Source organism: Adiantum capillus-veneris, chromosome 22 (genome assembly GCF_014529385.1).
Source record: "Adiantum capillus-veneris isolate H3 chromosome 22, ASM1452938v2, whole genome shotgun sequence".
In the NCBI taxonomy this organism is placed as follows: domain Eukaryota; kingdom Viridiplantae; phylum Streptophyta; class Polypodiopsida; order Polypodiales; family Pteridaceae; genus Adiantum; species Adiantum capillus-veneris.
In genome coordinates, this window is record NC_140952.1 from 115,795,190 (window position 1) to 115,817,820 (window position 22,631).

Genomic DNA, 22,631 nt, shown 5'->3' on the forward strand with positions numbered 1-22,631 from the left:
TGCCAAGTCTGACATAATCTTTAGTAGCCACATATGATGTAAACCACTCTTTGTGCGGAGAAACATGTAAAGATGCCCCTGAGTCGATAATCCAATCACTCATAGCATGTCCATCCTCTGCAGTCAAGAAAACAGAATCAAACTGTCAGTATTTTGAAAATTTTTGACAGAGTCTCCCCTGTAAACTGAGCTCTGGGAACCAAAAGATAGCTCAAAAAACAATCATAAATAGCTGACCAGTGACAAATCTAAAAAATCTCTGTAATATGCTGTCCTGTAAGCATACACTGTCTCCTCTCTGGGCGATGACAGAACCTATATCTGTCTCAAGACTGAACCCTGAACAATGCCTCAACGGCTTGACGCATAAGATGCAATCCAGTGTCTACACAAAGTCATACATCCTAAGGGATAAAAGTCGCCGAAGAGGATGCGTGTAGAGGGGAACTCCAGCAACCTAATCCACCTCACACTGGGTAACCCAGCCCCCAGTGCTTGGCTTCAAAAAACCTCACACACGACCCTCTCAGATGGCTCAGCAAACTGCCCAGAACTAGCATACATCCTATAATAGACCAATCACTGTCCTATGACCGCTGCGACAGTCTGTCTGCTAGCGTGACTCACAACTAGCAGACCCACAATCACAGTACATCAATCTGCAATACATGCCAGTGGTGTCAAGCCGTCGTATGGCCACACCTCCCCTGGAACCTGGCAAGCACAAGAAGTAACAATGCAGACTGCAATATATATATCTGATGATATATATGTGTACCTGGTCTATAGATGATGCTCTGAAGACTAATGAGTGATGTATGTCGATGCCGATATTGATGTCGGCCACCTCCTGCTTGCCAATCTACACAAGACGGATTTCTTTGCGGCTGAAATCTATCTTCTGCTGTAGTGCTCAGAACGAAATTCTGAGGGCATAAACGGCTTCGAAAGGAGGGTAAAACCCCAGGTCACCTTCTGGAAACGCTCCCGGAATGCCGAGTGTGAATTTTCGAACTCCGGATCCAGAATCTGCCGGAAAAGTACGCGCGCGCGATTGCACAAATCCGCACCGAACCAAGGCTCTGATACCAATTGAAGTCGCGGAGTGGAGCGTGGGTCGACTCTCTCACACACACACACAGTGAGCTTACACAGTACAGTATGCAGAGAACTGTTAGAAGGGTTATCTCCCAATTCCTTAGTATTCACAAAGTATAAGTTAGTATATACAAAGAGTTAGAGGTAAGTGAGTTAGGCGGGCGGCCGGCCATATCCGCATAAGAGGCCACTTGGGCTTTAATCCCAACAATTAATATATATGTATGTGTATGTATCATACGATTTACTAGAATTATGTACGCGAAGTTTCACTTTAACATTCTAAAACAATAGATTTCAAAAAAATCAAGATATGTCACGATATGAATGATATGAAATGAATGAAAACATTGAAAGTATGCATAACCCAACTCAATTTTAAGGGCTTCTTTTAGAAAGCCAAAAGATTCAAGACATGTCACAATATGAAACTAACGTGAACTAAACATTTCAAAATAAGTCTCCATCATGCACTAAAAACAATAAAAGTCTCGCTAACCCAACATAACACTAAGGTTTCTTTTAGAAAACAAAAAATGCTTGTTAGTTTCATCACGATGCCTAAACTTGCTTGCTTGAGAAAAAATCAATGTAGAAAAGTTCCAATTGTAGCCTGCGACATAGTATGTCAGATTTGGCAGTAGTCCAAGCTCGAGAAGCCACGGTAGCAAGTTTGGTCTGTGGAGACTAGTCTTACGACATAGGAACCCATCTCCAAGTGATTCAACACGAGGCTTTTAAAATGTGGGAACGCTTGAAGTCTGATCTTTCCTGTACAAGAACCTTTTTCCATCAACTAATGGAAATACTACAGCAAATAACTCTCCGATTCAATGGAGGTTTTTCTTTGTTAAAGTCTTGTATTATGTAAAGCAAGCACTAATGGCATTGCTGGTGTTGGAAAACCAACAGAAATGAAATTTAACGTCCAAAATTTAATTGAATCACTTCATCCAAAAAGAGGGAGATCTGCCTGATCAAATTGAGAGAAAATTTGTAATTTCAGACATCCAAAATAAGGTGCAGGTGCTGAGTGCAGAAGTTGTAATAGAAGAAAGGTAGATTTTCAAGAAGAGACATGAATCGAGAAATGGATCTTATAGTACTGTCAAAAATGATGGCAATGAACAGACAAAAGTTAAGCTCATTTTGAAGTGTCAGTCTCAAGATCTAGAAAGCAAGGTATTGTAGTTGGCAGTAGCAGAGCAATTGACAAACAGAAGGCAAACAACATATTCTTCTATTGTTGTATGGGGGTGAAGTCTCTGTGAGTGATGCTAGAGTCGCGATTTGCTTGTCTTTAAGTTTTGCGGACAGACAGGGAAAGGCTGATCAGTATTGGCTGCAAAGTTATCTCAAAGATATTGATGGCATTCACATTTTTGACTGAAAACAGAGATGATTCATGTGCCTTTGTCAGCAGGAACATGAAATGTTAAAGAACTTTGCTTTCAGAATGGAGTTGGGACTAATCAAAATAGAGCATTGTTTACCCTGTGCCTATTGTCATCCAAATAGTTGTGCTTTTCCACTAAACTGCCTATTCATCAGTCCTTAGCCCATGGAAGAGCACAACTGTTTTGGATGACAGTAGGCACAGGTTAAACTGTAATGTGTATTGATTATCTCTTAGCCCAGTCAGATTTTGAAGCAGATCATGAAGAAAATTGCAAACAATTAACTTTGGAATACAGTCTGCACCACAAAAAGAACTTGCGGAGGTACTTTTGTGTTTATGTAGTCACACACAAAATGTTTAGGGAATTGCAACACAAATTCTTGGCAACAAGTTCACGCTTTTAGTGACAGTCATTTTGATACAGATCACTCATCATGAACACGAGGTTGCCACAAGTGATGGAAGCAAAACGATCCCACTTAAGTAGGGTAAAAACACCGAATTGTTTGAGGTATTTGTTCAATGACAAATCCTTTGCATACTGTTGTTTGCTCACTTTAGCGACCCAGATTGATTGTTGTGTCTAGTGCAATGCTAGTCCTTGCTAGATGTGAAGAGTTTGGGAATTAGGAAGAGCAGGAGTTTTTATTCTCATCACAGAAAGGTAAGCCTCAGTTGCCTTTATCATGTCCCCACTCTTTTCACATGAATGGGCTTGGCCGATGAGACCTTGTGAATGTGTATGTGTAGAGAGAGAGAGAGAGAGAGAGAGAGAGAGAGAGAGAGAGAGAGAGAGAGAGAGAGAGAGAGAGAGAGAGAGAAATGAAATGCTAGCCCCACATAGGGAGGAGCATGGGATTCATACATGAATTCACCAAGGGAGTGGGTAACACATACCCTATTTCCGTGGAGAGGATAACCATCCTGCAAGGTGAATGGTTCCTCTTTCTTTCCCAAAGCAAGGGCTAACATTATGTCTCTATTGTCAAGGTCAGTAGCATACTCATCTATCATAAAAGATAGATCATTGTGAGTTGCTGTAGACACTGCATTAACTTTTGGTCGTCATGAAAGTGCATTGGCCACTTGGTTGTGCTTACCAGCAATGTGAGCAATATGAAAATCAAATTGCGAAAGAAAATTTTCCCACCTCATTTGTTTGTCAGAAAGCTTGGTTTGCGTTATGAAGTATTTGATACTTTGGTGGTCGGTTCGTAGAATAAATGGAGTCCCCAATATATAGTGTTTCCATGTTTCTAGGACATATAGAACAACGAAAAGCTCTTTCTCAAAATTCCTAAGATCCGTTCACCTGTATTGAGCCTTCAACTCTCATATGCTATGGAATGTTGTTCTTGAAGCAAGACTGCTCCAAGGCAATCACCACAAGAATCACGTTGGACCTCAAATGGATTTGAGAGATCTGGAAGCATGAAGAGTGGTTGGGAGGTAAGCTTCTCTTTGAGCTTGTCAAAACATTAGGGAAAATTTGGACTCACAAAGGGGCCCTATAAGGAGTTTGACTTCCTCTCTCATGTCCAAAACGGGCATGCGGTAAAATTTTTGCAAATCAACTCTAAACTTGGAGGAGATTTGATAGTTAGAATCTCCTCTTCAAGCTCTTTCTAATGATATATAGCACATCACGAGATTCCTCATATTTTGAAAGACTCTATTTTTTATTCTCTAGATTCTAGACGGAGTTGTCACATCACAAGAGAATCAAAAATAGAATCTTTCAAAATATAAGGAATCTCATGGCGTGCTATATATCAATAGAAAGAGCTTGAAGAGTAGATTCTAACTGTCAAATCTCCGCCAAGTTTAGAGTTGATTTGCAAAAAATTTATTGCACGCCCGTTTTGGACATGAGAGAGGAAGTCAAACTCCTTATAAGGCCCCTTTGTGAGTCCGAATTTTCCCTAATGAGCATTTTACTCCTTAGAAGTCCATGAATACTTAAAGTTCTTCTTTGTTAAATCATGTACTGGTCCTACTATTTGAGAAAATTTTCTATGAAGCGTCTATAGTGTGCACACATACTAATAAATCTTCTTAGCTCATGTAGATTCCTTGGATTAGGCCATGCTTTTATGACCTTCAACTTTGACGGATCCATTCAGATACCATCTTGAGAGATAATACACATTTTTCGCGAACACTGCTACGACTGTCTGATAATTGTAAGTACCATACCAAAAAAATACTAGCAAAGTAATTGTGAGGACATGCACAAGAATCCTATTCCTTCCTGGACAGATAAACACAAGATTTTGAGAAGCAAGATGACTATGCATGGCATATATCAAGAAAACAACCCCCAAAACTTTGAAGATGTTTGGCATAAAATGATGCGTCTCTTAGGAAAATGCAAAAATATGGAAAAGCCGAGGAGTAGGAGTGGTTTCTCTGCCAAGCAGATAACTTGTAATCCTTTCACCTCAAGGCTCGCTCTGAGCTCGAGGATTGGTGTATATTCTAATGGAATGCTCACAATGTTTATGCTATTTTACGCTACACACAAGTTACTAGGCCATTAAATGTTACATCATAGCTTCTTGTCTTTAACAAGATCACACTCATCCAATTTCAACACAAAATGTAATACCCCTCGTGACTCTTCAAATGTGATGTTGTAAAACTCCACCATTTCTTCTGCAACATCTGCAGGTCCATAAAAATATTATTGAACTCATCATATGCTATGTTTGCTCCACGGCCACTGTAAGTTGCTTTAATATGAAACGGTTGTCCAAGATATTCTCCCTATGCGTTGTTAAGTTGAAGCCTCTCTTTCCAAACACTTGAGGCTGATGGTAAAAGTTTGGACTTTATTCCCTTCTTAACAAAGATGGATGAGACAAATTTATGTATAGCCAAATATCCTCTTTTTCTTACACCAAGTCAATCAAGTGTGCCTTGTATCTCTTTTGCAGGCACTGAGTTCTTTGAAATAAAGCGGTCCACTACATTTCGTTGTAGGACCTTAAACTTCTTGTCATGTACTATATCTGCTGCAAGGCCTCTACTTATAAGTGGCTTCAATCTCTTTCCTATATAGACTCTGGGTTCAATGTTTTCCTTGTCGGGATGGATTGAATCTCTACATGAAGACAATGCATAAGTAAATAATAGAAAATTTACTTAACTAACACTATTTAGACACATGAAAACAATGCATAACTAGAAAAACAAAAAATTTACTTAACTAAGACTATTTAGTTAACCAAGAAGCATCACCTTAATGCTTGGATTCTTTCCTTAAGAGCTCCGGATGCAACCTGCAATGTTTCAAGATTGCGCAATTTCTTCTTCGGATACAACCACCCAAGATGGTGTCCTGCATTTGACAACTTCGTACCTTTCCTTTCAGTTCCTCTACCTCTGTTTTGTGTTGCAAAATGGTAACCTGATCTGTAGAATGTAAATGTGAAAGACGAACAATCTCACATTGTTGAGCTTGGAAAATGCCCTTATAAGTTTCAGCTTGCCTTGTAAGAGATTTTTACAATAACCCAGAGGGCCGTTTTCTCCATCACCAACACAAGTCAATAAGCTTGTAGGATTGACAAATGCTGGAGACGCATTAGTCATTGGATTCTTAGGATAGAGAGAGCCTCTCGTCCAGATATCTATGTGTTTAGCTCCCTGAGCTTTGAGCGTGTCTATGGATGCGGGAGGTATATGTGTGTTTTTTTAACTCCGCTTAATCAATGGTTGGTACTCTTTGTCCAAATCAATGTGAAGGTGATATTTGGCTCGTTTCTACGTAACATTTGTGCCATTTGAGGAGTGCACCATTAGCCAAAGGTGAAGGTTTAATGAAAACTGCGTAGTTGCTGCGGCTTTGTCCCTCCATGTTGACGAGGTTCATTCAATGTAAGTGAAAAGAAGATTATCCCTCAATCATTACGGATGAACATTCAGAAGGGTAAATAATCTACTAAACGTACACTTTTTGAACTTATACCATGATAGACCTGCCTCTATTATTCGCCATATTTTCTAGAGAGAGAGTGCGAAAAATACATTTTCTTAGAAGGCCCTTCAAATGACCTCCGAAATTTCCTAATGCTTGTCTCTTAGGAACCATATTATGAAAGTGGTGAGTGTTCAAAGAACACAAGGATACCATGGGTTGCATGCACATAAGAGAGAATCAGCGTGGTGGAGAAATTGGCAAAGAGTAGGGCGCGTGTGGCTTCTCACACAGTGACATTTGTAATTTCACTTTTTAGAGCATATTAATGATGATAAATTGTAATTTTTTTAAAAGTTAAAGCCTATAAATATCAAAGTGAGTTTTAAATATATATATATAGATATATCTCTCTCTAGTCTCTCTCTCTCTCTCTCTCTCTCTCTCTCTCTCTCTCTCTCTCTCTCTCTCATCTCCTCCTCCCTACTATCACCTCCCATCGTGGAAAACAAAAACCAGGAAACCAACATCAGGAGACCAATTACAATGTCCCAGAGAACTTGACCAACATCACAACTAAGCAGTTCTTTGATTCTCGCGATCAGCTCCCACATGCTCAGAGGTTAGTGATACCCAACATTGAGCAACTACAATAGCTAAATGAAGAGGCAAAGTGCTTGCGGGCTGAGAGAGAGCTCCAAGAGCAAAACAAATTTGATTGTAGTCACCAAGATACCCAGAGAGTGATAGAGCAAGAGTTTTATGAAGCGGCAAGAGAAGTATCTAATTGCAGAGGTGAAGACGACTTACAAGGCACTCCAAGAGCGATGATACCCAAATGACAAGATTTTTGAAGTCATAAGCAGAAAGGTCATTACAAAGTACAAGAGACGTTGCAGCAGAGGCCTAACATTGATTCACAACTACTCACAGATGAGCATGTGGTTGAGCTCCTAGAGAACATTTGTAATAGCATGATTCAAGAAGTCTATGAGAAGTTCTTGAGCAATGTGAGGAGGACAGAAGAAGAAAAATGGAGGGAAAGGGTGGAAGAGGCAAGCCGCCTTGCAAGGGAGAGAGAAGAAGTAAAAAAGAGAGAGAAGGAGGAAAGGGCTAAGAAAGACAACCAAACGATCCCCAGAAGATTCCAAAGAAGGCCAAATAACCCCCACCTAAAGCAGCAAGTGAAAATAGTCATGCACCAAGAAAAGACGGTGAAGAAGAGAAAGAATCATCCATAAATTGTAGAGGAGTTCAATCAATGTGATGAGCGGTGCAAGAAGTACCACAACAATCATCCCCCTGGGCTCGTGCTGCCAACCTCCACCACCCACCTCTCAAGAAGAATCGTCGTTGGCGACTTGACACATGTGGATACGTGGAATCCACAAGTACCAGAAGAGTAGAGAGCTTATAATCCCTATGGCCCCATTTTCTTGGCTTGTGAAAGAGATTATGGATGAGTACTCAGACAATGTCACCATAGTGCAAGCAGCGGCACTAGGTGCATTGCACTAAGGAGCGAAGGATATCATTGTATCCCTCTTTCAAAACACCGTTTTGTCAATGGTCCACGCTAAGCATGTGACTATTAAGTCCATATATATGTCCTTATCACCTTGCCTTGGTGGTGATGATTCCTTCAGTGTAAAACCTACATAGGAAAGCCATTGTAATATCTCAAGCAACATCTTTGCCAGCTTTAACATGTAACGGTTTTGACAATGAAACTATTTGGCAATTTCAATGTATTGTTTTAAATTTCAATCTTGTGTTGGTTATGTATTTGAATATTGTTACTTGGGTCAATGTTTTTAATCAATCAGCTCACGTGGTTTGCATTAATCGATAAGTAGCAATAAGGGTTCATGTGTTGCAACCCCTAGTAGAGCCCCACGGGCCTTTTGTGCCCTGCCACTTGCACACGGCGTCATAAGGAACCGTTTTGTGGCCTTGTGCACGACGGAGTAACTTTGGTTTTTAACCAAAGTCTCTCTGTTGTGCACATAAAAACCAAAATTGCTTCCTCGCGCACATGGCCACGAAATGGCTCCTTATGTCATCGTGTGCAAGGTGGTGGGGCATAAAAGGCCCATGGCGCTCTACTAGAGCAACAAGGCATCATGTTAGAATCAAAATGGCTTGTGATGCACAGTGAATCTGTTGAATCTATATGGATATCCACAAAGTTAGGACTGCCGGGGAAATTTTTCCCTCTTTAGGAGGTTTTTTCCCCCGTGCATTGTATATACGCCCATCACTCTAGGGCTATCTATCTGTACATTGCAACTAAGTAATGTACCCTCTATTGTGTGCCTTGAGCTTCTTTCGTCTTCTGCAAGCTGTGTGTTTTCCTGAAACCCTAATTCCAACAATTGGTATCAGAGAAAGTTACGTCCTCTCGGGCTTTAGTCGCCAACATCTCCAGCACATGCCTGCTCACTTTCTTCGATTTCAGTGAGCTTTGGCGAGCATCAACAAGTCTGCTCAGATTTTTGATTCGGGCTCATTTTGGCCTCTGTTTCCACTACAGGTAGTACTGCACAAGCTATTTTGTCATTTTGTGCAAATTTTTTGTTAGTGCCGTTTTCTACATAACAGGTCCCTTACAGTCTTCTACAGTTTGTGCTATATAGCACGTGTTGTTCCCGCTTTTTTTCTCCTCTTTTTGGGTAGTTTTCACATCAAGAGCAACATTTACCATGGCGAACAACAACACAAATGTGTTCAAGATGTTTGCTGTTGAGGACATATTGGATGGGGACAACTACCCTATGTGTGGGCTTACATGATGCAACATGTCCTTGTATCAAGAGAGTCTGGAATATTGTACAGCGCATTGATGTACGTCCTTGTTCTGAGGATGTAGGCGATGTTGAGGATGTGGAAGGTCTTGTTGCAATGATTGCTGCTGTTAGAGTTGTTTTGCCTACGGTAGAACAAGCTCGTTGGGATTTAAAGGATGCACAAGCTCATGCATTGATTTTGTTGTCTCTGAAGCGCACCACTACTCCTCACATTCATTCATCAAAATCTACAAATTAGGCTTGGGATATTCTGGGTGGTCTTTATGCAAGCCGTAATGAGGCAAAAATTGCATTGTTGCGTGAAGAGCTGGAGTCAAAAATTATGCATGAGGAAGATAATATGGACACTTTCCTTGCTGGTGTCAAGGATATCAATGAGTAACTTATTTCTGTAGGTGAATTCATTTTAGACAGTTCCCTTCTGTAGAATATTCTTGATGTCTTTCCAGACTCTTACCAGACTTTTTCTAGTACTTGGAGACTCATGACCCAAGGAAATTCTGAAGTTTTTAAGTTCGATGAATTGTGCACATTGTTGTTATAAGAGCTACTTTATTAAAATAACAGGACTAGACAGCGTGTAGTTGAACAGGCTTTTGTTGCTTCTCAAAGAAAAGGTGGGAACAGCAATGTGACTACTTCTTATGGTTTTGCTACCAGTGGCAAAACTCTTGTTACTACTGCTTCTGCTGGCAGCACTTCGTCTGGAAATTCTAGTGATAAGGGCAAGATGCGTTGCCATTATTTTAAAGTTAATGATCACTTGATCAAGTAGTGTCCAAAATTGAATGCAAAAGAGGCCAAGAAGAAAGAGGTTGGATCCACTACAGGGTCCAATACCAGTGCAGCAATTATAGAGTCTTCTGTCAAAGGAGATTGTGACGTTAATGTTGATGCAGAATGGGCATTTAGTGTAGAGTGCACTTATGATCCTATTGTCCATGATGCATGTATATCGGTTGCTGCAAATTCACATATGTAGTATTTTGACAGTGGTGCTACAAAGCACATTACCTCACATTATCATTTGTTTACCTCTATTGAGTCTGTCCCTCATGGGAATACAGTGACTTGTGCCAACAATGCCTCTTATAATCATGTTCAAGGAGTTGGAAAGATTGTGCTTGCTGCTTCAAAATGGCAATTCTTTCACACTGGTTGATACATTGTATGTACCTAGGATAAAAAAGAACCTTTTGTCTGTATCTGCACTTGCTAGACTTGGTCTCGTAGTCAAATTTGTGGATGACAAATGTATAATTCATAATCTCAATTTTGGTGATGGAATTGTTGCATCTGGTCTTTTGTGTCGTGGGTTGTATAAGCTCACTTTGTATGAAAATTTGTGGAAAATTGTTTGCAAATGCAGTTGCAAATTCAAGGGCTATTTCCAATGCAAAACTATGGCATGCACATTTTGGGCATTTGAATCTTGCCAGTTTGCTGCATTTGTAGAAATCTGATATGGTTGGCTCTTTGCCGCCTCTTGAAGCACATGTCCTACATGTTTGTGAAGGATGTATTTTGGGTAAATTGCAGTGTGCTAAGTTTCCAAAGGATGGGTCAGTTTGTGCTACATGAAGATTGTGCATAATGATGTTTGTGGGCCTATGCAAACTCCGTCCTTGGGAAACTACTTATACTTTTTGACTTTCATTGATGACTACTCCATGCATGCATGGGTATATCCGTTAGAAGCTAAGTCCTAAGTATTTATGTGCTTCAAACAATTTTTGGCTATGGCTGAAAATGTCTCGAAATGTACTATGGACACCCTCCGTTCCGATTGAAGGGGGGAGTAAATGTCTCATGAATTTAATGCATCGCTGGCTAGTCATGCGATAAAACACCAATGTATAGTGCTATATACACCTCAGCAAAATGGTTGCTGAGAGGAAAAACAGGTCACTTATGGAAGTGGCACGATGCATGTATGGTCAAAATTCAAGCTTTGCCGCATTTCTTTTGGCTTGAGGTCATCATGTGTTCCAATTATGTACTAAACAGGTGTCCTACGGAATCTTTGCAGTCTATTACTCCATATGAAGCATGGCATGATAGAAAGCCTTCTATTTAGCACATGCGTGTTTTTGGTTGGTTGGCATATATCTTGGTTCCACAAACACATCGCAAAAAAATTATACCAAAAAATTGTGGTAGGATTATACAAAAATGAATGCAGTTCAAGAGATACCATTTTGGATACAAAGCTCTTAAGAAACTCCATGTGCTTACACAAGATTCATTGACCCGGAAAATTGAGAAAAAGAGAATTGCAACCTCTATTGTGGTAGCTTGTACAGTCATGGAGGCAGACTAACGTTGGATGAAGATGGAGGGTGAGCAAGGGGGTTGTTGGCAGTGTTTCTCACAAACATTACTGTTATAACGTGAAAAGCAATAGATTGAGGCTTGGATGGATCGATGCATGGGTATATCCGTTGGAAGCTAAGGTCCGAAGTTTTTATGTGCTTCAAACAATTTTTGGCTATGTATGAAAATGTCACGAAATGTACTATGGGCACCCTCCGTTCCGATCGAGGGGGGGAGTATATGTCTCATGAATTTAGTGCATCGCTGGCTAGTCATGGGATAAAATGTACAGTGCTACATACGCTTCAGCAAAATGGTTGCTGAGAGGAAAAACAGGTCACTTACGGAAATGGCACGATGTATGGTCAAAAGTCAAGCTTTGCCGCATTTTTTTTGTCTTAAAGCCATCATGTGTTCCAATTATGTACTAAACAGGTGTCCTACGGAAGCTTTGCACTCTATTACTCCATATGAAGCATGGCATGATAGAAAGCCTTCTATTTAGCACATGCGTGTTTTTGGTTGTTTGGCATATGTTTTGGTGCCACAAACACAGTGCAAAAAAATTATACAAAAAAATTGTGGTAGGATTATAAAAAATGAATGCATTTCAAGAGATACCATTTTGGATAGAAAGCTCTTAAAAAACTTCATGTGCTTACAACAAGATTCATTGACCTCGAAAATTGAAAAAAAGAGAATTGCAACCTCTATTGTGGTAGCTTGTATACTGATGGAGGCAGCTAACGTTGGATGAAGATGGAGGGCGAGCAAGGGGATTGTTGGCACTGTTTCTCACAAACATTACTGTTATAATGTCAAGAGCAATGGATCGAGGCTTGGATAGATCGATGCATGGGTATATCCGTTGGAAGGTAAGGTCCGAAGTTTCTATGCGCTTCAAACAATTTCTGGCTATGGCTGAAAATGTTGTGAAATGTACTATGGGCACTCTCCGTTCCGATCGAGGGGGGGAGTATATGTCTCATGAATTTAATGCATCGCTGGCTAGTCATGGGATAAAATGTACAGTGCTACATACGCTTCAGCAAAATGACTGCTGAGAGGAAACACAGGTCACTTACGGAAATGGCACGATGTATGGTCAAAAGTCAAGCTTTGCCGCATTTTTTTTGGCTTGAGGCCATCATGTGTTCCACTTATGTACTAAACAGGTGTCCTACGGAATCTTTGCAGTCTATTACTCCATATGAAGCATGGCATGATAGAAAGCCTTCTATTTAGCACATGCGTGTTTTTGGTTGTTTGGCATATGTTTTGGTGCCACAGACACAGCGCAAAAAAATTAGACAAAAAAATTGTGGTAGGATTATACAAAAATGAATGCATTTCAAGAGATACCATCTTGGATAGAAAGCTCTTAAAAAACTTCATGTGCTTACACAAGCTTCATTGACCTCGAAAATTGAGAATTGCAAACTGTATTGTGGTAGCTTGTACAAAGATGTAGGCGGACTAACGTTGGATGAAGATCGAGGGCGAGCAAGGGGGTTGTTGGCAGTGTTTATCACAAACATTACTGTTATAACGTGAAGAGCAATGGATCGAGGCTTGGATGGATCGATGCATGGGTATATCCATTGGAAGCTAAGTCCGAAGTTTTTATGCGCTTCAAAGAATTTATGGCTATGGCTGAAAATGTCACGAAATGTACTATGGACACCCTCCGTTCCGATCGAGGGGCGGAGTTTATGTCTCATGAATTTAATGCATCGTTGGCTAGTTGTGGGATAAAACACCTATGTACAATGCTACATACGCCTCAACAAAATGGTTGCTGAGAGGAAAAACACGTCACTTACGGAAATGGCACGATGTATGGTCAAAAGTCAAGCTTTGCCGCATTCTTTTTTGGCTTGAGGCCATCATGTGTTCCACTTATTTACTAAATAGGTGTCCTACGGAAGCTTTGGAGTCTATTACTCCATATGAAGCATGGCATGATAGAAAGCCTTCTATTTAGCACATGCGTGTTTTTGGTTGTTTGGCATATATTTTGGTGCCACAAACACAGCGCAAAAAAATTAGACAAAAAAATTGTGGTAGGATTATACAAAAATGAATGCATGTCAAGAGATACCATTTTGGATAGAAAGCTCTTAAAAAACTTCATGTGCTTACACAAGATTCATTGACCAGAAAATTTGAGAAAAAGAGAAATGCAAATTGTATTGTGGTAGCTTGTACAGTGATGGAGGTAAACTAACGTTGGATGAAGATGGAGGGCGAGCAAGGGGGTTGTTGGCAGTGTTTCTCACAAACATTACTGTTATAACGTGAAGAGCAATGGATCGAGGCTTGGATGGATAAGACAGAGAGAGAGATAAGAGAATTTTAACGTCGTAGGAAACTTTCCAAAGAGCCATTAAAGGCCTACGCGACGAGGAGAGTTGAACTCAAGACTTGTTATTCAAGAGGGAAATGGCATAATTAATCTGCCACACTTTTTTTTGGGGGGGGGGGGGGGGGGGGGGGGGAGGTGATGGATGCTCTTTTGGTTAAAAAATGTGAACGGCCACGTGGACGACTGAGAACTAACGAGTTAAAAGCTAGTGTAACTTAGGCTACACTCTTTCCAAAACCGCGTTATCCCTGTATTTAAAGATTCCTACCCTAATTATACCCTGCATCAGCTTCATCAAAGGAAAAGCGTACAACAATATGGAGGCCGATGAGCTAATGGCCGTGGCCGACCAGACGATGAGCGATATGCATAGTAGTCATTCTATGCCACTCCATGTATGCATGGGTATATCCGTTGGACGCTAAGTCCTAAGTATTTATGTGCTTCAAGCAATTTCTTGCTATGGCTGAAAATGTCTTGAAATGTACTATGGACACCCTCCGTTCCGATCGAAGGGGGGAGTAAATGTCTCATGAATTTAATGCATCGCTGGCTAGTCATGCGATAAAACACCAATGTATAGTGCTATATACACCTCAACAAAATGGTTGCTGAGAGGAAAAACAGGTCACTTATGGAAGTGGCACGATGTATGGTCAAAATTCAAGCTTTGCCGCATTTCTTTTGGCTTGAGGCCATCATGTGTTCCAATTATGTACTAAATAGGTGTCCTACAGAATCTTTGCAGTCTATTACTCCATATGAAGCATGGCATGATAGAAAGCCTTCTATTTAGCACATGCGTGTTTTTGGTTGTTTGGCATATGTTTTGGTGCCACAGACACAGCGCAAAAAAATTAGACAAAAAAATTGTGGTAGGATTATACAAAAATGAATGCATTTCAAGAGATACCATCTTGGATAGAAAGCTCTTAAAAAACTTCATGTGCTTACACAAGCTTCATTGACCTCGAAAATTGAGAATTGCAAACTGTATTGTGGTAGCTTGTACAAGGATGGAGGCGGACTAACGTTGGATGAAGATCGAGGGCGAGCAAGGGGGTTGTTGGCAGTGTTTATCACAAACATTACTGTTATAACGTGAAGAGCAATGGATCGAGGCTTGGATGGATCGATGCATGGGTATATCCATTGGAAGCTAAGTCCGAAGTTTTTATGCGCTTCAAAGAATTTATGGCTATGGCTGAAAATGTTGCGAAATATACTATGGACACCCTCCGTTTCGATCGAGGGGCGGAGTATATGTCTCGTGAATTTAATGCATCGTTGGCTAGTCGTGGGATAAAACACCTATGTACAATGCTACATACGCCTCAGCAAAATGGTTGCTGAGAGGAAAAACACGTCACTTACGGAAATGGCACGATGTATGGTCAAAAGTCAAGCTTTCCCGCATTTTTTTTGGCTTGAGGCCATCATGTGTTCCACTTATTTACTAAATAGGTGTCCTACGGAAGCTTTGGAGTCTATTACTCCATATGAAGCATGGCATTATAGGAAGCCTTCTATTTAGCACATGCATGTTTTTGGTTGTTTGGCATATATTTTGGTGCCACAAACACAACGCAAAAAAAACTAGACAAAAAAATTGTGGTAGGATTATACAAAAAATGAATGCATGTCAAGAGATACCATTTTGGATAGAAAGCTCTTAAAAAACTTCATGTGCTTACACAAGATTCATTGACCAGAAAATTTGAGAAAAAGAGAAATGCAAATTGTATTGTGGTAGCTTGTACAGTGATGGAGGCAAACTAACGTTGGATGAAGATGGAGGGCGAGCAAGGGGGTTGTTGGCAGTGTTTCTCACAAACATTACTGTTATAACGTGAAGAGCAATGGATCGAGGCTTGGATGGATAAGACACAGAGAGAGATAAGAGAATTTTAACGTCGTAGGAAACTTTCCAAAGAGCCATTAAAGGCTTACGTGACGAGGAGAGTTGAACTCAAGACTTGTTATTCAAGAGGGAAATGGCATAATTAATCTACCACACTTTTTTTTTTTGGGGGGGGGGGGGAGGTGATGGATGCTCTTTTGGTTAAAAAATGTGAACGGCCACGTGGACGACTGAGAACTAACGAAGTTAAAAGCTAGTGCAACTTAGGCTACACTCTTTCCAAAAGCGCGTTATCCCTGTATTTAAAGATGCCTACCCTAATTATACCCTGCATCAGCTTCATCAAAGGAAAAGCGTACAACAATATGGAGGCCGATGAGCTAATGGCCGTGGCCGACCAGACGATGAGCGATATGCATAGTAGTCATTCTATGCCACTACTCCAAGCTCTTCGCGCAGCGCTTGACAATCACCTGCAACGGGTTCTTCTTGTCAACTTGGCGGATCAATTAGACAAGGACTACCCACTCTTTCTCGACGTAGTCAATGGCATACAGTTGCAGCTTCTCGCCAAAAATGACCATGCTAATACAAGCGCCTCCATCAATGGCCTTCGATGTATGGTCTCCTGTGCTAAAGAAAGTCTCGTCACTTGTCTCTCTGGGATTCAAGCTAACCTCCATCTCCAAGCGGAAGTGACCCACACCCAAAAGTTCTTAGAGCTTCTTCTTCACATCACGGGTCTTGTATCTAAGATAGATAGCTTGCTTCTACAGGATCAAAAGCTACAGATCAATGACATGCACCTTGAATCCAGAAGCATACTTCTTGTACGCATCGTAACACACTTGGAAGACCTCAATGTATCCCTGGTGCGTGTAGATTCTGACTTCTCCCCTAATCACCATCGCCCGCTGCTACTCATGAATTTGGAGCCCACTATTCAAAGCTTCCACAAGTGTGTGGATGCCATCCTCCATGACTGCTTCAAGCTAGCCCTTCAACAACAACATGAGGCTTCAATTCTCCGATGCCTACAGTCATATCTAGCCCTCGACAATGTTGTCGGTGCTCGTGATGCCATCCGCCTCTCTGTAGTTGCCCCCATCATGGATCAAGTTTTCTATCACAATGCTACGAAGAATGTCCTCTTACATGACGATCTAAAGGAGGTCAAGATGCTCATTAATGCAAGCATCTGTAAATTTCTACTTGACATCACATCTTCCAAATTGGCATGGGATGGAGCAGCTTGTTTTGACTTTCTTGGTGCATGTATATTACAAGAGTTGCAAAGTGCCATCCAAAGGACAAGAGCCCTTGCATTATCACCTGGAGAACCTTCAAGCTTCCTTGCTAATTACAAACAAATTCTGGAGTTTTTGGACTTTATGGAGGCTCATTATTGCCCATCAAGGAAATCAATCTTGCACTTTCGATCTCAAGCAGAATATACACACTTTTTGAATCCATGGAAGGCACGCGAGATCGGGTACTTTACACTACGACATCAGGAGATTGTTGGTGAGTTAGAGCATGCCTTAATGGGGGAACCCATTCTGAATAACAAGCATTTAAGTCTAGCCAAGCCATCACTTGCGGCTAGCAAGGCGCTTGAACAATGCCTCCTCAAATGTTGGGACATAGACATGTTTGTGACTTCCCTCTCTCACAAGTTCCTTGCTCTCACCCTACAATTGATTTCAAGATATTCGACATGGCTTGCTAGTGCCTTGTCTAGCCATTCACGTCAAAACAACTTTATGTATCATGTAGAGCATGATGTCACCCTTTTGGTTGACATGTTAAAGGGCCCCTTCTTAAACATGATTTTAAGGCTTCTCCAATCATCCTCGACATCTATCACAGATGAAGTCATTTCTCTTATTCATGACAGCATCTACGATGGAGCAAAGACAATGATGGAAAGCCTTCTTGTAGTCAAAACGTGAAACAACTAGAACCCTTATCCACAAAGCTCTATAGCTTTTGCACGTCAATAATTACCATGTTCTAAGTGCCCTTAAATTTGTAAGTGGTTAGCCCTTCAACAACACATCAGTACTCTCTCTCTCTCTCTCTCTCTCTGGCCTAAGAAACTAGCAATATTGAGAAAGCTACACTTGCTATACTAATATGTCTCGTATTCTTTCGCAATCGCAAAACTCAACCATCATCATATACTATGCTATATAGCATATTAGGTCCCCCAAAACTCAAGAAACATCATCTTTATGTTATACATGACACTTACACAATCAAAATTGCATTTGAATATCAAGATTAAAACCACCAAAAAAATCATAAAAGTGCTAATTTTAGCAAAAAAACAGGATTAGGCAATTCTTGTAATTTGGTCATAACTTTCAATTTTAATACTTAGTTCTCTCTAGAAGCGTCAAAACATGTTGAGAACTACAAAAGCTTATTCTCTAGCAATCCAAACCTCACAAACATGAGTTTAAAGTGGTATAGTTGCAATTTTAAAAAAAAAAAAAAAAACAAGATCCGTTTTTTCACACAGTTTAGGTCCAAAAATGTTGTACAAGAGTAAGGTTAATGGTGAGATCGATATTCCAAAAAAAATGTCAAGTTCTTTTCAGCTCATAAGGCAACTTTGTGGATATATAGCACCTAGAAATTCATTTTCTTACTCTTCAAATAATTCAAGCAAAATGGCCACTTAACAGGACACAAAAGTGTCCAAGGACATCAAAGTGTCATGTTACCAGTCTAGTGCTAAGGGTAGCCCTAAGCGACTTGAGCCAGTCAAATTACGAAGAAAGTTAACTAAGAGAGTATTGAGCAGCTAACCCTAAGCATATTAAAACATCCCAATCGCTTATCTTAAGCGGTGTACCCTAAGCAGATTACTTAGATGGATAAAGTAATGCGACGCTAAGCTGATTTAGAGCGGCCAAATCCTAAGCAACTAACATACCCTATGCGGCCTGAAATAGCCAAATTGCGAAGAACTAGAACCTAAGGAACCGGCTAGCCCTAAGCGGCTAACCCTAAGCAGACTAAAACAATCTAACCGCCTTTACAAAGCCAACTACGAGCGGTCGACATAGCAACACAACTTTATGTTAAGCAATAAATTAGCCTAACACTACAGCCTAAACCTAAACCTAACATGCTAATCCTAATAATTTAACGTAAACGTATTAAGACGGCCAAACGTATGAAGAAAATCAAATGTACTTAAATCTAGCACTAAAATCTACCTAAAATACTTTAATTTATATAACACTAACATTTTTGCAACACCTACAACATGTCATAATTTAATTAAAAGTACAATATATTATATTAATTTTTAAATAAAATTATATAAAATTAATCATAAATTATTTTAAAGAAAAATAAAAAAATAACTATAAATGGATCTAAATCAAAATGAAAAACTAATTATAAATTGATTGAAATTAAATAACTCTTTTTTTTGTTACCGAGTTTCATTATGTTTTTTTGTGAATGATAATGTTTTAGAAAATTTTATAAATAGTAAAATTATTTTATTTTTAAAATTTAAAAATTTGTATGTGTGCGCATAGTGTGTTTAAATTTGTGTTTATTTTTATTTATTTGCGTGCTTAATTATTTGCATGTGTGTGTGTGTATGCAAGAGAAGAAAAAGATAGGGGACTCACATGCGGCCTATATGAGCACAAAAAACTTGAGAGAATGCTACCAAATTTGCAAAAGAAAACACACACACACACACACACACAAACAAAGAAATCTAGCATAAATCTCGAAAAGAATCTTACCTTGTTGATGCTGGAGAATATGTAAATGGATATCCCTAGCTCAACAAGACCCATGGTCTTAGATCTAAAGCAAGAGAGGAGGAGGAGAGCAAGAGAGATTTAGAAAAATGGGCCAAAAAATGTAGAAGAGAAGTCATAGGTTTCGTTTTTGCAGGTGACATCGGTATAACCCTCGGTATGCAAGTCGATAAGAGCGTTGATACCACCGTTGATATTAACGTCGGTATCACCATCGAAAATTCAAAATTTTATTTTTCAAAAACTTGGGTCTCTCTCTAGATTTAGCTACGCATATATTGACACCCACCATTGACTTCAGTAATTTGGCATCGGTATTGAGTTGATCTCTTGTAGTGTCCTAAGTGGAACGTAGTGTCATCCAAAATCTGAAAGTTGACATATTTTTAATCACTTGATTTGTAAGAGAGTGGAAAAATTCTCATCTCCCTTTGAACAAAAATGGCAAGACTTCACTATTTTGTGCACTAAACATAAAATCATGCTAACAAAACACTTTGCAATGTTTCTATGAAAATGCTACTAATTTTTACATGAATATACCCAAAATACTATAAAAAAGCTTCATAAACAAGCATGTTCTTTTTAAAATACTGCAAACCCCCCAGCTTTGCAGCTACATTTGACTGCAACTTTGAAAAAATAATATCTTTCTCCTCTCCTCAAATGCAAACATTCTCATGAGCAACTAGTCCCAAAAAAACATGTTATACAAGACATTGTAGTCTTGCCATTTGAATTTTCTATAAAACATGAAAGAGATCTGTTCTTTAGCAATTCACACAAGCAACCATTTAGTCAGTGAAAATTAATAAGCGCAAAACATAGTAATGTAAGCAATCTTGCAGTAGTAGCCAACTTATATACTCTCACTAACACAAATTTATAAAGAATTACAAATAAAAAACTCAAATGGTACCAATAGTAACTAAGAAGTGAATAACAAAGGTGATTAGTTACTCCAATGACTATAAACCACCCTAGCTCAAAAAAAAAATTTGTTACTATATAATAGCAAGAACAGCCCCTCTTCCATCTCGATAGATCTCTATAGATGTGAATCTAATTAACCCCTATGTAATAGAAACTATACTAGCTGATTGACAACTAAGTGGAAGTCATCACTTTAATTTAAATCTGTTTCTTTTGAATTTCCACTGTTTATTTTTTTTCTCTTTTGTAAGTCATATCAAATTTGATAGCTTTACTTATTTATTTTTGCATGCATTCCCCTCTAATTGCTACATTGAGCAGGAAATACTTACACTTTACCACTACCACTCCACACAAAACCTGGATATGGCTTGCTACTTTAGCACTATAGATTGAGTTGGCCCACCTACCTATCAAGATTGTACGATGATGGCCACAACATATAGTGTAGAGATTTTTTTTTAGCATATGTTCATCACATGTGTAAAATATCTAGCATACTACCCGTAATCTAAAGTTTAAATGACTATCCCAAACCATAGAGGCCTATGACATTTCAAAGGATATGTTAAATCGATATTAAGGGTATGCCCAAAAACTAGATTAGTTACAATGACTTTATCAATCAATAAACTTGACTACTACTCTCAGCCATTAATCAGCTTGATCATAAATTCATGATTAATATTTCTAAATAAATGAGCGGTAGTGCAAGTATATAAACTCCTAACCTAGCATGTTTAAGAGAACTATACAAAGTATCAATCAATTTTTAAATGACTAAAAAAAAATTCAAGCATGAAATGATAAAAATTTAGATTGAAAATTGGAAGCAAAACACCTATTTAATTGTCTCGAAAGCAATCTAGTTCATAACTATATCCCTAGATATAGCTTGAACACATCCACTCTTCACTTCGCAACAGCTACTTCCATTCATCCATTTAGCTACACATTCTAAACTTCTCTCTAGAAAAAGGTTAAACTACACTCTCCCGAGGGAATGTAGGGATCCTATTCCTAATTCTTATGATTTTTGCTCAAATTTTTCCTTGTGCTATTTTTTAAAAGCATGAGCTCACACAACCTGCCTCCAGTTGGTCTCTCTTGCTCTTACCAACTGGTCAATCCTCTACACTTTCTCAAGCTCACTCATGTGAGTATTTGTGTATGTACCGAAGTGTGAATGTGTGTGTGCATCTATTGAAAACAGCCCTCTCTCTTCTTTCTCACCCTATTGGAGAGCATACGTGATTGCATTTGAAGAGACATGCTCGCTTTGCATCCACTAAAAAATGCCCAAAGATCCTTGGCCTTGCCCAAGTTGGGCAAGCATATCTTGCAATTAGTGCATTCCAAGAGACGACATCCCAAATAGGAATCTCCTCAAGCACTTTTTGTGCTTTATGAAGTGCACCACATTTGGCATACATGTCAACCAAGGCAGTGCCAAGCATGATGTTCTCTTTCAACAACCCTTGCCTAGCATCGTGAATTTTTTTGCCCATTCAACATCTTCTGTAATGCTACATGCCTTCAAGGTGCAAGTGTATGTGATTGCATTTGGAGAGATGCCCCCTCTTTGCATCTGCTGAAAACAGATTTCTCTCTTTCTAACCTAACCCTATTGGACATATCTTGCAATCAATGCATTGCTTGAGCCAACATTGCATCTCAAGAGAAACCCTCGCTTTGCATCAGCTAAAAACAGCCCAACGTGTATGTGACTGCATCTACAGATACACACTCACTTTGCATCCACTGAAAAATGCTCATAGCTCCTCAGCCCTATCCAAGTTGGGCATATCCTACAGTCAGTGCATTCCAAGAGACGACATGGCAGACAAGACATTCCTCAAGCACTTTTTGTGCTTTATGAAGTGTACCACATTTGGCATAAATGTCAACCAAGGTAGTGCCAAGCACAATGTTTTCTTTCAACAACCCCTGACAAACAATATCATCGTGATTTATTTTTCCCAGATCAGCATCTTCTGTTATGCAAAATGCCTTCAAGGTGCAAGTGTACGTGGTTGAATTTGAAGAGACGCCCTCTCTTTGCATCTACTAAAAACAGCTCTCTCTCTTCCTGACCCTCACCCTATTGGACATATTCTGCAATCAATCCATTGCATGAGGCAACAT

General features: G+C 39.6%; 1 protein-coding gene across 1 annotated transcript; it reads left to right on the forward strand.

Annotated features, from left to right (window-relative positions):
• Nucleotides 1-16,131: 16,131 nt before the first annotated feature.
• LOC147430071 (conserved oligomeric Golgi complex subunit 2-like) lies at nt 16,132-17,799 on the forward strand. The gene has a single exon (XM_086495467.1). The coding sequence runs from the start codon at nt 16,146-16,148 to the stop codon at nt 17,712-17,714; it is 1,569 nt and encodes a 522-aa protein (XP_086351593.1). The 5' UTR covers nt 16,132-16,145; the 3' UTR covers nt 17,715-17,799.
• Nucleotides 17,800-22,631: the final 4,832 nt, after the last annotated feature.

Excerpts from the sequence above, each read along its gene's own strand:
- LOC147430071 (XM_086495467.1), top strand. The coding sequence starts at position 16,146 with ATGGCCGTGGCCGACCAGACGATGAGCGATATGCATAGTAGTCATTCT.